Below are 13,226 nucleotides of genomic sequence, written 5' to 3'. Positions count from 1 at the left end.
CAAATTATCTATAACTCAATATTACCCATGTATGGTAATACCAAGCGCACTATGTTTATACAAAAATCTTACCCTACTTCCCATCCATTTATATTGTGTGTACTTTTTATTTAGTATTATTCTATATAAGGCAGATCCAATGAGCCGCAAATGTTAATGCTGAACAGGGTATATTAAGTTTCCCACAAAATTTGTAACACCCAAAAAGAAACGTCGGAGACGATAAAAAGTATATACAGTCAATCCAGATTAAGTACAAATATTTTAAGTATCACTCGTTTAAGTACCACCCTTGCTTATGTATCACACCACTTTGTGCTTCATTTCTTATTACCACTTCAAAAACGTTTATGTTATTCTCACAATAAGGCTACGTGAATAATCAAATATTCAATAACATTTAGTGTGTCGATCGTTGTCCTTCACTATTTGTTTTCTGTCACGACATTTCAGCATCGTTACGAATTTATTCGCTTTAAAATGTAAGCAAAATCGCGAACGCTGAATTTTGTTTACTTTATTAAAAAAAAGGTTACATCTTTATATGTTAAAAGGATATTTTTAACAAACAGTACGTAAGTACCATATGATACTTAAGAGAAATTCCTAATCAGGACTGACCAAACGAGTTGAGTCGATTTAGCCATGTCCATCCGACTGTGCGTCTCTATATACGCGATCCATAGTCCATCACTTTTTAGATATCGATTTCAAATTTTGCACACGTCTTTTTCAACACAAGAAGCTGTTTTTTTGTCGGATTCGCCGTTATCGAAACACTACAGCTGCCATACAAACTGACCGATCAAACCAAAGTCCTTGTATAGAAAACTTTTTAATTTGGCATAAATTATTATTTAAGGCATTGCTTCAAATCGCGAAAAAACTGTACAGATCGGACCACTATAGCACATAGCTGCCATTCAAAGTGTACGATCAAAATCAAAATAAATATTTCTTTATACTATTTTAAGCTATAAAAAAAATGCACCTGTGGGTATTATAGCTTTGGTACAGTCGAAGTTAACGTTTTTTTCTTGTTTTGCGTAACTTTGGAGTTTCTTTCAAAACTTTGGAGTTAATAATTTTTGACCCCACCCAATTTATGAGTTTACTTGTGTAATTATTAAGTTTACAAATAGTAAGCTATACTTTTTTTGCAATTTTCCACTCATTAAGAATTTCCATTCTCAATAATATACATATTCATACATACCTAATATTCATGGGGAACCTTTATATGCAGTGCTGATAGGTTTAAGCCACGCTTAATAGCAAATATTGTCAAGTTTTTATATACATACACACATTTATGGCAACTGTTTGTACAACATTAATACCTTGCAGGTTTCTCAATAAATACAAGTGACGAAATTTTTCTGATATATAATTTAATCCAGCAATTAGGTACCCCCCAATCATTTGGCATCCCACACACCCAAGCACAAGCGGCTACTCTAACCAACAATTGCAAATAATACTGGAACGAGTTTATGAATATTACTTAAAACACTTGTTTTGTCTTTCTAAATATATGTGTATGTATTTACTTATATAAACACAATTTAATTGTACGAGTACTTATAATAGCAGCCGTCGAAAGGTTGATGAACGATGACTTTGATTGCACAGGTTGCCCAGACATATCGGCATTAAATCGGCCATAAAATTATATGTTTGTGTTTAAAGCGTTATTCACATGTAATCATTTATTTTTTTAATAATACATGCGATTTTGTGCACGAAGCTATGTATTGTATTTAGGTGCAAATACATACCTATGTATGTATGCATAAGTCAAGAGCGCCAGTAGGTCAAAAGGTGCAGTGTTAGTACCTGTTTGTTGTTCAATAAAAAGCATTAATTTCCACTATTATTTTCATACCCCATAAATTAATTTCTAAGAACTAATATTATATATGTCGCTGTAACAATACTTTCTTATAAAAACATATACTGATACATATTGACAAATAATTATTGCTGTGAAGAACACTTATTCCTACAGGCTTTTTATACCCTGAACAGGGTATATTAAGCTTGTCACGAAGTTAGTAACAGCCAGAAGGAAACGTCGACGATCCAACAAAGTATATATGTATATAAATGATCAGCGTGACGAGCTGAGTCGATTTAGCTATGATCGTATATACATACTATATCGTGAACTAGTCCCTAGGTTTTTGAGATATTGATATGAATTTTTAGAACACGTTGTTTTCTCACAAAGAAGCTGCTCATTTGGCGGAACCGCGGATTACGGGCTACTATAGCATATAGCTGCTATGCAAATTGAAGGATCAAAATAATCTTCTTGTATGAAAAACTTTTTTAGTTAACGAGATAACTTCACAAAATTTAAAAGCGGTTATTGACCAAGGTAACGCCACAATATCTGAAGCAATTTTTTTAAACGGACCAATATATCATTTTGCGGTCATACAACCTGAACGACCAAAATCAAATTTTTGTATGGAAAACTTTTTTAATTTTTTATTAAGCATCATTAAATTTACTTAAGACTTGTTGGTTCAAGCAAACCTTTTGTAATTGTACCCATAATTATGTAATTTGTTTATGTTACTAATTTGTTGTGTGAATTCAAATCAATTAGCAAGAGATAATTGGTACAATACATTCAAATTACATGAACATGAATTACTAACAATCGCACCTTCGACAATCAAAGTCGATATTAGCGCCTTAGCGATTATGTAACTGAGTCTTTATAGGTATTTTTATAGGTCATCGTGCAAATTTAACTCCAATATTATGAAATCTCCTAAGCCTTTTAAAAGATATTTAGGATCGCTGGAATTGATTTCCTGGAACCTCGATTCAATGTCGAATTTTGTTCTTATCGTAAAATTTACTTACAAGACAAGACTAGACGCAGTAACTGGACTTCTGCTTCATTAACATTTAGTGCAATTTTGTAGGCAGTAGCATTATTGGACAATTTTTGTATGAAATTGTTGCGGACCGCCATCTTGAAAATCACATGTCTAAAAAAAACCCCCTCTATATTAATGTCGATTAATCTTCTCGGAGTTACGATTTTATGGCGTTTATTATCAATATGTCAATAACTGCTAATGATTCAAGCCCTCAAGTTAAGTATCAAAGAAGCTCTTCGGAATATTGAATTAGAGACCGTTACATAGTAAGTACTGAGAGACTAAGTTCACAGGATGTACGAAGTGTGTTCAGAAAATAACGGGAATTTCAAAATTTCGCGGGTTTGAAGATTCTAATTGTCAATTGAATTATATTGATCTGCATGGCGCAGAGAACGATACAATATTCAGCTGTATTCAAAGAAATGGGTCAAAGAATTTGGTTGTTAATTCTTTGCCACAAATAATACTGTAACAATGCCCCAGCATTCATATTAGTCAGATATGTGATTTTTACCGTTTGTTTTACAAGCACAAAATTCGAGTTTGCATAAGTGTATAATATCGAATGGGTACTATTTTGAAGGCAACAGCATTAATTTAGAATAAAATTTTTTTTCAAAAAACGAAAATTACCCTTAGTTTTTGAATACACCTCAATTAGTTACTACTGTTGCATGTCACACACGTAAGTGGGTATATACATATGTACTTGTGTATGCAGTTTAGTTGATTTTGTTAATTTTTATAAATATACAGGGTCTACCAAAATGAACGGCATGGTGTTAAAATGAAATAATTAATTAATTAATTTTATGCCATTTATGATTTGAACAAAATGTCGGCAAAATGGCCACAACTACGCCGTTTGCATATTTTCGATGACCCAATGCAGCATTTAAAGGTTGATTGAGTTAAACCTGTGATTTAACATACCCCAAGGAAAATAATCTAAAGGCGTTAAATCGCATGATCTTTGACGGCTATTTGACTGGGCCATTGCTCGAAATTAACGAGTTGCCCAACGTTACACGCGTCGTATCTATGTTTAGACGTGAAACATGAGGCAGCCGACCGTCTGGTTGGAAATATAGATCGTTAGCGCCGATTTTATCGAATGCTGGGAAAACAAGTCGATCAACATCGTGTTATAATGCTCGCTATTACTGATAACCGCATTTCCTGCCTCATTTCGAAAGTATTTAATAAGGCCCGAAGTTTTGGAGATGCAATTGTGTTTGCTGAACCACACGAGGACAAAGCCATTAAGCCAGAAATTGGCCTTATCTGAAAAAACCATGCACGAAAAGCGCTTACAGTAGCCACCGGAGAACGTAAATTTGCGAAATAATCTTGGAGAATTTTCAAGCGTTGTACCAAAGTGCAATGTGATATGATGAAATGGCAAACCTTACTGAACACACAGACAAAATTTGACACAAATCCGTAAACAAACATGGCCGCCACGAGCTGTCAAAATCACGTCATCCCTATTGGTAGACGCTGTACATATCATACGAAGATGCCGTTAGCGCAATTAACATACATGCACATAGAAATGTATGCCGGCAACCAAATGAAGCTGTCACGTAAGACAGACAGACGCCAGCGCCTACAATGAGCAGACAGGGACATTTGTAAATCAGTGTTGTTGTTGGTTTTGTGGCAAATTGAATTATTGACAATTTCAAGTCTATTATTTTTTATTAAATTGTATATTTAATTATTTTTATTGCGCTCACTGCCATTCGTTTGAGTATTATTGCATTTAGCATTACCACTTCCGCTCATATAAATTATTCGCAACGTTGTGGGTATTTGGATGTCAGCGCATAAACGTACATATGTACAAACATGCACGATAGGGTATGTATATGTATGTATATACACGTGTATTTCAGCTGAGCTGAGGCGCTTGTTTCCAATTTGCTGTTGACGCAGGCGCTTGGTATTGAGTGATGATGAGAGCACACCTACACAAACATTCATATAGGCGCATATATAGATATTTCGGCATGTACTTAAAATTATATATTTTACTTTTTTTTCAATATTTGTAGAAAATTATAGTTTTACTCGCAGGATGTCCGAAAACTAACAAACATATATACATATGTACATATATGTGCAAATACAAATATTATACTCGTATACATGTAATACATACATACATACGTATTTATGTTTACCAAAGTGATAATCGTGAGGGCAAACACGCACACCATTAAAACGTGACGTTGTAGTTTTATTGACCACATCTAGACTTTATGGCGCTACGGTCGCTGTGTTAGACACACGGTCGTTGGCGGGATATCTCACAAAATGCCAATGTTTGCATTCACAGCACAAAGGCAAAGATGCAAATAAATTAACAATAAATGTGTGAAGTAAGCGCAATTAACACATGCGCAACGGAAATGCATTTCATTGTGGTTATTACATGGTGATGATCTCGAAATATTGAATAAAACGAGAATTCGTGTGTAAAATTGATTATTCACTTAGTGGCTCAGTTTTTGAGATATCGATCAAGTTGGATCATTTGTGTGGTAACATTTGCATATGTGAAGGGTGTTATAGCTTTAGTGCAACCGAAGCTAACGTTTTTTTTTTCTTTTTTTAATTTCGTAAAGCTGAAAGTTGCGTCTCCTTCAATACTGACCATTAAAAATAAGCTTGATTAATTTCAACGTGGCCGTCGATGAGTGTTTATGAATCGATAACGATCGAAACGAGCATTTAAGACGCTGTTTAAGCGCAATCCGAAGAAGTTTCTGTATCATGCCGTGAATTTTGACGAAGCATGGATCCACTGTAGACACCCGTGACCAAACAAAGAAGAAGAGGAAGAGCACCGCTCTCTGAAATTCACAAAGTGTGCTCTACAACGACTACCTAGAGTTACACTGCTCTCATATGTGAATTATGCAAAAAAACCATTTGACGGAAAAATAAGTGCTCTTCCACCATGACAACGCACTGAATTAGTTGTCGAACTGCTGCCCCCTACTGCCCTCGTACATCAAATATGGAATTTATATTGAGTCTTAGGAGCTTTCCTCTTACAAACGGTTTGGTACTTTAGTTTTTATTAAACGGAATTCCCTATTTATTTCCGTTTTATAGGATTTAATACGAACCTTTTAACTTCATCGTTAAGTTGATCACACTTAACCATTATAAAGGGTGTTGTGGTTTTCAAGAAGAAAAAAAACGCATCTAATTTAATGTTGTGGCGAATAATTTAGCTTTATTATAAAGATAAGAATTTGGCATTATGTTTCAAAAATGATTTCGGGCAAGTGACCGCCGCGGCTGGCTCAAAAATTCCAGCCGAGTGGCCTAATTTTCAACCACTTGCGGTTTTAAATCGCACGATCTTGAAAACCGCGCCACAGGCCCATGACGCGAGATAATGCGCTCACCAAAGTTTCCTTCCAATAAATTGATTGTTTCGTTGGCTGTATGGCATGTAGCGCCGTCTTGTTGGAACCAAACAATGACATTTTGAGGATGTAATGGCGTTTCAACAATGGTTTGTGAATTATAATCACTCACGTACGTATTCATTCAACCAAAAGTGAGCTTCAACGTTCAACACAATTCGGTCAAAATCGAGATCGATGGCCATGTCGTTTTGGGCCCATTCACCAAACGAGCCATTTGCTTGATTCTCATTTGGCTTCGCTTCTTGCATGAGTTGAATTTGGTCAGCCTCCAAACCATCATCCTTCCGCAAGATCTTCCATAGAGTGGATGGGCACAGCTCCAATTGTTGCGCGTGATGGCGAATAGACATATTCGGTTTTTCTTCAATACTCTGGTATCCACAGCAGCAATTGCGTCTTCGGTGCGCACTGTACAGCCTCTGTGAGGATGCGCATTATGCACTAGAGTAAACATGATGCGAAACCGATTCACGTTTTCTCGAAGTACCCATTATGCTGGACGATTATATCGACCGAATATTGGACGAAGCGCGATTCCACGATTTGCAAAAATTGTTGCGGAGTAACTCTGTTCATTATGAAATAGCAAACTAAAGTGAACATAAATCAAGTAACAGTTGTTCAAAATACCAACTCCGAAAAAAGTATTTGATTACCATATAAGCTAAACGATAATTAAGGCAATTTGTAAAAGTAATGTCATATAAAATTTAATACCAAAATTGTATTCATATAAAAATACTAAATACATATAAATTTTCAATTAGAATACGAAAAGTCTAATCTTCGCTAGTGCAAGTGAACTCAAAGCCGAGTAATAAACTCAATAATACTCAAGCACGTTTACGATACTGAAATAGACACGAGCTTGTCAGCTCGTTATTTATAAAACACACCTGTTTTTTGCATATAAATTAGGCAATTCATAACTGTTTAGCTATCTCACGTATTTCGTATAATTTCTTGAATTCTTTCTTCTCAAGCTGATTTTTATTAAATTTGTTGGCGATTGTCGCTTGTGTATAAACACAATAGTACACTACTATTGTATATTTAGAATGAAAGAAACGAGCAATCATATTAATTTTATCGATTTGCTTGTCATTGCTCATTTCAGTTGTCATTATGTGTGCGGAACCCGAGAATATACGCCGAATTATGCTGACCGCTGAGGAATTGAATATGATCGACAGTGGCGAATATGTGTTTATTAATATTGAAATGTTCTCGCAGTAAGTCAAAATACCTCAAATGAATAATAACTAAAAAAATTTATTATAAGAAAATATTTATTCCTTACTATTTTAGAAATTATTCTTTATGTAGTTGCATAAAACAAATTGAGTTGAAATCGATTTGCCCTATTTAAAATATAAATATAAATATAAACCACTTTTAGTTGGTTCAAGGAGGACCAAAAAACCAAAAATGTTTTTAAACCAACGCCGGTACTAGGTCTAGGTAGTTTATGTCGTTCCAACAACTAGAACATTTTATTGCAGACCTTCATGAACTCTTTGATGGTATCAGCCTCTGACCTTAACTTTAACTGTTGGCTAGAGGTATTATTTTTTTCCACTGGAGGTTCGTTTTTGATACTGAAGGCAATGTATGCAATTAATATCAAGTGTGATCTTAAGACCTGGCATGCTTTATGCTCTTATTAGTTAAGTATAACCGATATCTTCAATTCTATCAAGCTTTGTTTTATATATTTTAGACCACTTTTACTATTTTGAATGCCTCAAATACAAATTATTGTAAAAAAATAATCCATTATATTTGGTTATAGAAAACAAAAGCCAAAGATTTCCAGAAAGTTTTTTTTCACGCGGAAAGAAAATTTCTGCTCTAAGGAACGTATCACAACACGAACGCGCCTGTGTCAGAAGACACATTAGAGTTGAGTTTCAACGCAAGTGCTGCCAGTTTGTTTGAATCTCTGGTACAGTTTGTTCGATTCGTCACTCTTCAACGAACATAATATTTATGTTTATATGGATTCAGGTGCCTTATTGACCATTGAAATACATTATCAGTAAAAACTACATCATTGGCAACATTAGTCTCATTTGTCTGAAGTAATTTCACTATACAAATACAAACAGTTCTTGCTTTCTTGCCAATTAGAGTTGAGTTCACAGTTATTACCGTAAAAATATCAATGGCTTTACAATTTATATATGTATAATACATTAAATATATATATGTATATGAAATATATGTTTGGCAATAAAAAGCTCATAAATCGAGCATGGTCTTAATTTCGACTCTTTTTAGCGCCATATACAACAATAAATATGCCGGTAAATTTTCTAGCAGTCTAAAAATATCCCCGTGTAACAACAACATTAAATTGTAAAAATAAGAAATGTGCCTGTGTAGATTGAAATACAATGATGTTAGACGAAAATCCAAAAAAGTGGTATTGATCAGCTGAACAATTCCCGTGAATTTCATTGAAAAGAGATTTCAAAGCGTGTCTTGAATATTAGCATAAGCATTTTTCAAAGTTTATTTTCCAAGAATATTCTAATTGAATTTAACCATGCTTTGTATATAAAAATACTCTAAGCAGGTGCATTACTGTTATAGAATGATTTTTTCATTTCACAGAAATGTTGATAATTGATTACTGATTACGTGGTCTGCCTTAGAATAAACCTTGATATAATTTGATAGGTAGCTCAAATCTCGTCCTCTAAGAAACGAAACCTTAATATTTTTATGACTTTCGTTGGATCACTTTCACCTCTTAAGGCCAAAAATATTGGTTAATAGCTTGGGGGTTTGTCGGAGCATAAGACCCGCCATCAAATAAGGTTGACCTTAAACCAGTAAATTTCTGTTGCGAGCTTCAGTCCGGCAATAATTAACTAAAACTAAAAAAGTTTAACTTCCGTAAAAAAAATTATCGAAGCCTTTTACGATATATCATAAAAAATATCGATTAAAAAAATATATATGTTTATACTTAGATTTTTTGGAATTTATGGAATATCGATATATGACGGTAAATAATCGATTATGGGTATATGGACACAATTTTTTATATCGATATTTTAAAAACTTAAAAAAAAAGTTATGAAATAGTTATAAATCAATAACATATTTGTCATCAAATATTAAGAGTATTAATGAGCATACAAATATTTTTTGTCAAAACAATTTTGACTGAAAAATATAGTGATATATATTACGAGATTAATTTTTATAGTTAAAAATAAACTTTTTCATACTACTCTAACATTAAAGCGCTTCACACATCGCTTGGAAGCCTTGGTATGAGAAAAATGATACAAAAGAAAATAATGAACGCGCCCGAAAGGCATATACAGCTATACTGACTTTAACGCCAAAACAGCCGGATGATGAAGCATACACTACTGTTTCAAATAAGGTAGATTGGCTAAATCCCATCAGAAAAATACATATGCAACTAAAATTCCTTTTTTATTTTTTAGATCAAAACCATCGCTACGGAGAAATACAATTACACATTCCAGGAAAATGAGGATGTCTCATCCTTTGTAATATCTTTCTTCGATGGTGTATTGCTCTATGCCAAAGCCCTCAATGACAGTATCCGAGAGGATCCGACAGTGCTGACACGCCCTATAAATGGCACCGATATGGTACGACGCATGTGGGGTCGTAGCTTCAAGGGTATTACCGGTAATGTAACTATCGATAACAACGGCGATCGTATCTCAGCATATTCTTTACTGGATATGAATCCGCATACGGGTAGTTTTGAAATTGTTGCTGATTTCATCCACAACCGCTTAGACTTTGTGCCGGGCAAGGAGATACATTGGGCCGGGGGTCGCAAAGAACCGCCACCTAGTACGCCGATTTGTGGTTACGATGGCTCACTATGTCCAGATAATTGTAAGTTTACTTCATTTACAATTGTGATCAGTTTACCGATAATATTTTTCACATTTTTGTCTCTGCAGCTCTACCCGGTTATGCCATACTTTCGATCATACTCGGCGTCGTAGTTGTGCTGATGACCGTCGGTTTCTTCTTCGGCTATCGACATTACAAATCAGAAGCGGAAATAAATTCTATGACATGGAAGATTTCACTTAGTGATTTAGTTTGTCCGGATTTGGGAGGTCGCGGTATACGCGGCTCTTTCCACTCACTTGTGCGGCATAGCTCGCAATTGACACTAATGTCCGATGATTTGCGTTCGCTGTGCGGTGATCGTCAAATCTTTATACCAGTCGGTATGTATCGTGGTTGTGAAGTGGCCATTAAGGCTATCGAAAATCGACAAATTAATTTGACACGTTCGCTAATGTTGGAACTAAAAAGTATGAAGGATCTACAGCATGACCATTTGGTGAAATTCTATGGCGCGTGCTTGGATCCGCCGAAGCGTTTCCTACTCACCGAATACTGTCCGAAGGGCTCACTGCAGGACATACTGGAGAATGAACAATTCCAGCTGGACTGGATGATTAAATTATCGTTGATGCATGATATTGTGCGCGGCATGCATTTTTTGCACAACTCGGTTATACGCTCGCATGGCAATTTGAAGTCATCCAATTGTGTGGTGGATTCGAGGTTCGTTTTAAAAATAACCGATTTTGGTTTGCATACGCTAAAGCGGGAACGACCAGAAGCAGTGGAAAATGATGTGGAAGACTGCAATAGTCATGCGTATTGGAGTAGTAAGTAAATCACTTCATAGATTTGAATTTTACTAAATCGAAAACTCTAAGTAGGTTCCTGCAATGGTAGAGATTTTTATAAAAAATTCTTAAAATGTTCGAAGACTATTAAAATCATAAAGCATTGTTATATCACAAATATCACAAATATATCATATTGCAAGAACTTAGATCGGTCAGTTTGTATGACAGCTATATGTTATAGTGACTCGATTATAAAAAATTTCTGCGGAAATCGCACCGTTACCTTAGACAATAACCCATGTTTAATTTGATGAAGATATCTCGTCAAACGAAAAAGTTTTTCATACAAGCACTTGATCGTTCAGTTTGTCAGCTATATGAAATAGTATAGGCCGTTCCGACAAATGAGCAGGTTCTTGGTGAGAAAAGGACGGGTTTAAAATTTCAAATCGATATCGCAAAAACTGAAGCACTAGTTCGTATACATGCAGATAGACAGACGGACATGGCTTAATCGACTCAACTCGTCACGCTGATCATTAATATATACTTTATGGGATCTCGGACGTTTCCTTCTGGGTGTTACAAACTTCGCGGCAAACTTAATATATCCTGTTCAGGGTATAAATATGAGTTCTGTCCGATTTTAGCTCTTTCCCCCTTTGCTTCATATAATTTTCAAATATTGTAAAATATTAATCAATTTCATTTCACTCTCTTACAGAACTATTTTGGACAGCGCCTGAATTATTGAAAATTGGCAATAATCGTCCACCTGAGGGTACACAAAAGGGTGACGTTTATTCCTTTGGCATAATTGTACATGAAATCAGTACAAGGCAAGGTCCATTTTATCTGGGCACGACTGAAACAGAAAAATCACCTAAAGGTAAGGTTGAAAATAATATTTACTCATAGCTCAAAACACTTGACAGTGGATTATATTTTTTCTGTGTCGGGTATACCGGTAAAAGAATTAAAAACTACTTGTGCTTTTTTGAGACATAAAAACTTGGACCAAATGCCTTTGTCTGCTAAACTCACAAGCTATTAGGATGTATGGTTTTATTATGAGATATATGATGGTACTTTTTCCTTTCCTTTGCTGTTCTTAGATTCGACCTCGTCGTTATAACTAAAAAAAAAACTTAATTTTCAAAAATATTACCTTTTAATGCTTATTTCATTTGAAATTGTATCTATTCCATTAAATGTCAACTCTGGAACACCCTTCTGGAATATACTTTTCTTTTTCAATTTTCTTTTTTAATTAAACAGGTCCGTTTTTACTTTTTTATGTTCTGGCAGTACATTTGTGGATTCAAACATTACGTTCCAGAGATATATTTTCCGATCCCGCTTCTAACTGTTTTTGTTCCACCGTCCGTTGCATAATAGTTTCTAAATGATCGACTTCGTCACCGGTTTTTTGTAGTTGCCAAAACAAATAACCGCGTTCAACGATAGTTGGCTTTATTTTACTCGACGGCATATGGTTTGTCTGGGGTATAAATTTACCTTTAAAGTATTTAATTATACACGTCAGCACATACATATGTAAATGCTTACCTTCTAGCGAGCATCGTCGGGGGCTTAACGGCTCAATCTGCTCAATTGAACCTCTTACTGACTCATTGGAATCTTTTTCTTGCGTTTGGCATACTTCCCACTCTTCCATCAGTTTACTCTTTACAGACAATACTGGATTGTCTTCACTTAAGTCGTAGGAATCTCTGCGGGAAGCACCACTCTCAAGGCGTTGCTTGTTAGGCATCTTTTGTAAATTAATATTTGTTCTTGATTTCTGCTCTACTTTTGTTGCAGTTTGCAGTTTTTGTGTAGTTTTTAGCGTTGGATTGTCGTCGAGAAACATATAGTCTGTTGGTGGTTGAGATAAATGCGATTGGTAGAATGTATATTGCGAATTTGCGGGCGTAAATTTCGAGATCTGAGGAATGGATTTCTCCTCCTTTGCTTTCCCACTTATATCACTTGATGCCGCTAGCTGTTGCTGCGACATTATCGAATTTGGGATCCGTATATGTTGCGTCAATTGAAAAGATTGTGGGGGTTTAGCGACACTACTTTATTTCTTAGGTTTCGAAATTCGAAATTTTTATTAAACAATTAATTTATTCCATTTTGTATTAACGAAAAAGAATTCTAAATATATTGACAATAAAAAATTTCACCACAAAAATCTATAATATCGTGTGAATCGATATATTTTT

The 13,226-nt window shown here is 34.9% G+C and overlaps 3 protein-coding genes across 12 annotated transcripts in view; 1 reads left to right on the top strand and 2 right to left on the bottom strand.

The window, feature by feature from the left end:
* Fbxl7 (F-box and leucine-rich repeat protein 7) overlaps nt 1–13,226 on the bottom strand; it is a 249,608-nt gene that overhangs the window by 229,556 nt on the left and 6,826 nt on the right. For 5 of the 9 annotated variants that reach the window (XM_070109126.1, XM_036372901.2, XM_070109137.1 and 2 more), the window contains exon 1: nt 12,164–12,321. The exons of 3 other annotated variants lie outside the window; for them this stretch is intronic. The gene's annotated coding sequence lies outside the window, so the exon portion shown is untranslated. Of the gene's footprint in view, nt 1–12,163; nt 12,322–13,226 lie in introns of those variants that run through there. One more of the 9 variants, XM_070109145.1, reaches the window with a different exon arrangement.
* The window catches only part of LOC106622953 (atrial natriuretic peptide receptor 1), a 51,376-nt gene that overhangs the window by 32,733 nt on the left and 5,417 nt on the right, over nt 1–13,226 (top strand). For both annotated transcript variants that reach the window (XM_070109118.1, XM_070109117.1), the window contains exons 3-7: nt 7,464–7,578; nt 9,602–9,746; nt 9,811–10,237; nt 10,306–11,031; nt 11,720–11,884. In XM_070109118.1, the coding sequence (XP_069965219.1) occupies nt 7,464–7,578; nt 9,602–9,746; nt 9,811–10,237; nt 10,306–11,031; nt 11,720–11,884 (1,578 nt within the window). The remainder of the gene's footprint in view (nt 1–7,463; nt 7,579–9,601; nt 9,747–9,810; nt 10,238–10,305; nt 11,032–11,719; nt 11,885–13,226) is intronic.
* Nucleotides 12,390–13,190, bottom strand: LOC106622966 (uncharacterized). Its single transcript, XM_070109198.1, has 2 exons — nt 12,565–13,190; nt 12,390–12,496 (listed from the first exon to the last, which is right to left on the bottom strand). The coding sequence occupies exons 1-2, from the start codon at nt 13,013–13,015 to the stop codon at nt 12,474–12,476; spliced, it is 474 nt and encodes a 157-aa protein (XP_069965299.1). The 5' UTR covers nt 13,016–13,190; the 3' UTR covers nt 12,390–12,473.

This window comes from Bactrocera oleae, chromosome 2 (assembly GCF_042242935.1).
Source record: "Bactrocera oleae isolate idBacOlea1 chromosome 2, idBacOlea1, whole genome shotgun sequence".
NCBI classification, from domain to species: domain Eukaryota; kingdom Metazoa; phylum Arthropoda; class Insecta; order Diptera; family Tephritidae; genus Bactrocera; species Bactrocera oleae.
Note: the sequence above shows the minus strand (reverse complement) of the source record. Positions and strands in the feature narration are given on the sequence as shown.

Bases quoted from the DNA above. Each gene is read 5' to 3' on its own strand.
- LOC106622966 (XM_070109198.1), bottom strand. From the start codon at position 13,015: ATGTCGCAGCAACAGCTAGCGGCATCAAGTGATATAAGTGGGAAAGCA. The intron at 12,497-12,564 runs GTAAGCATTTAC...TTTATACCCCAG, and splicing joins CCGACGATGCTCGCTAGAAG to ACAAACCATATGCCGTCGAG.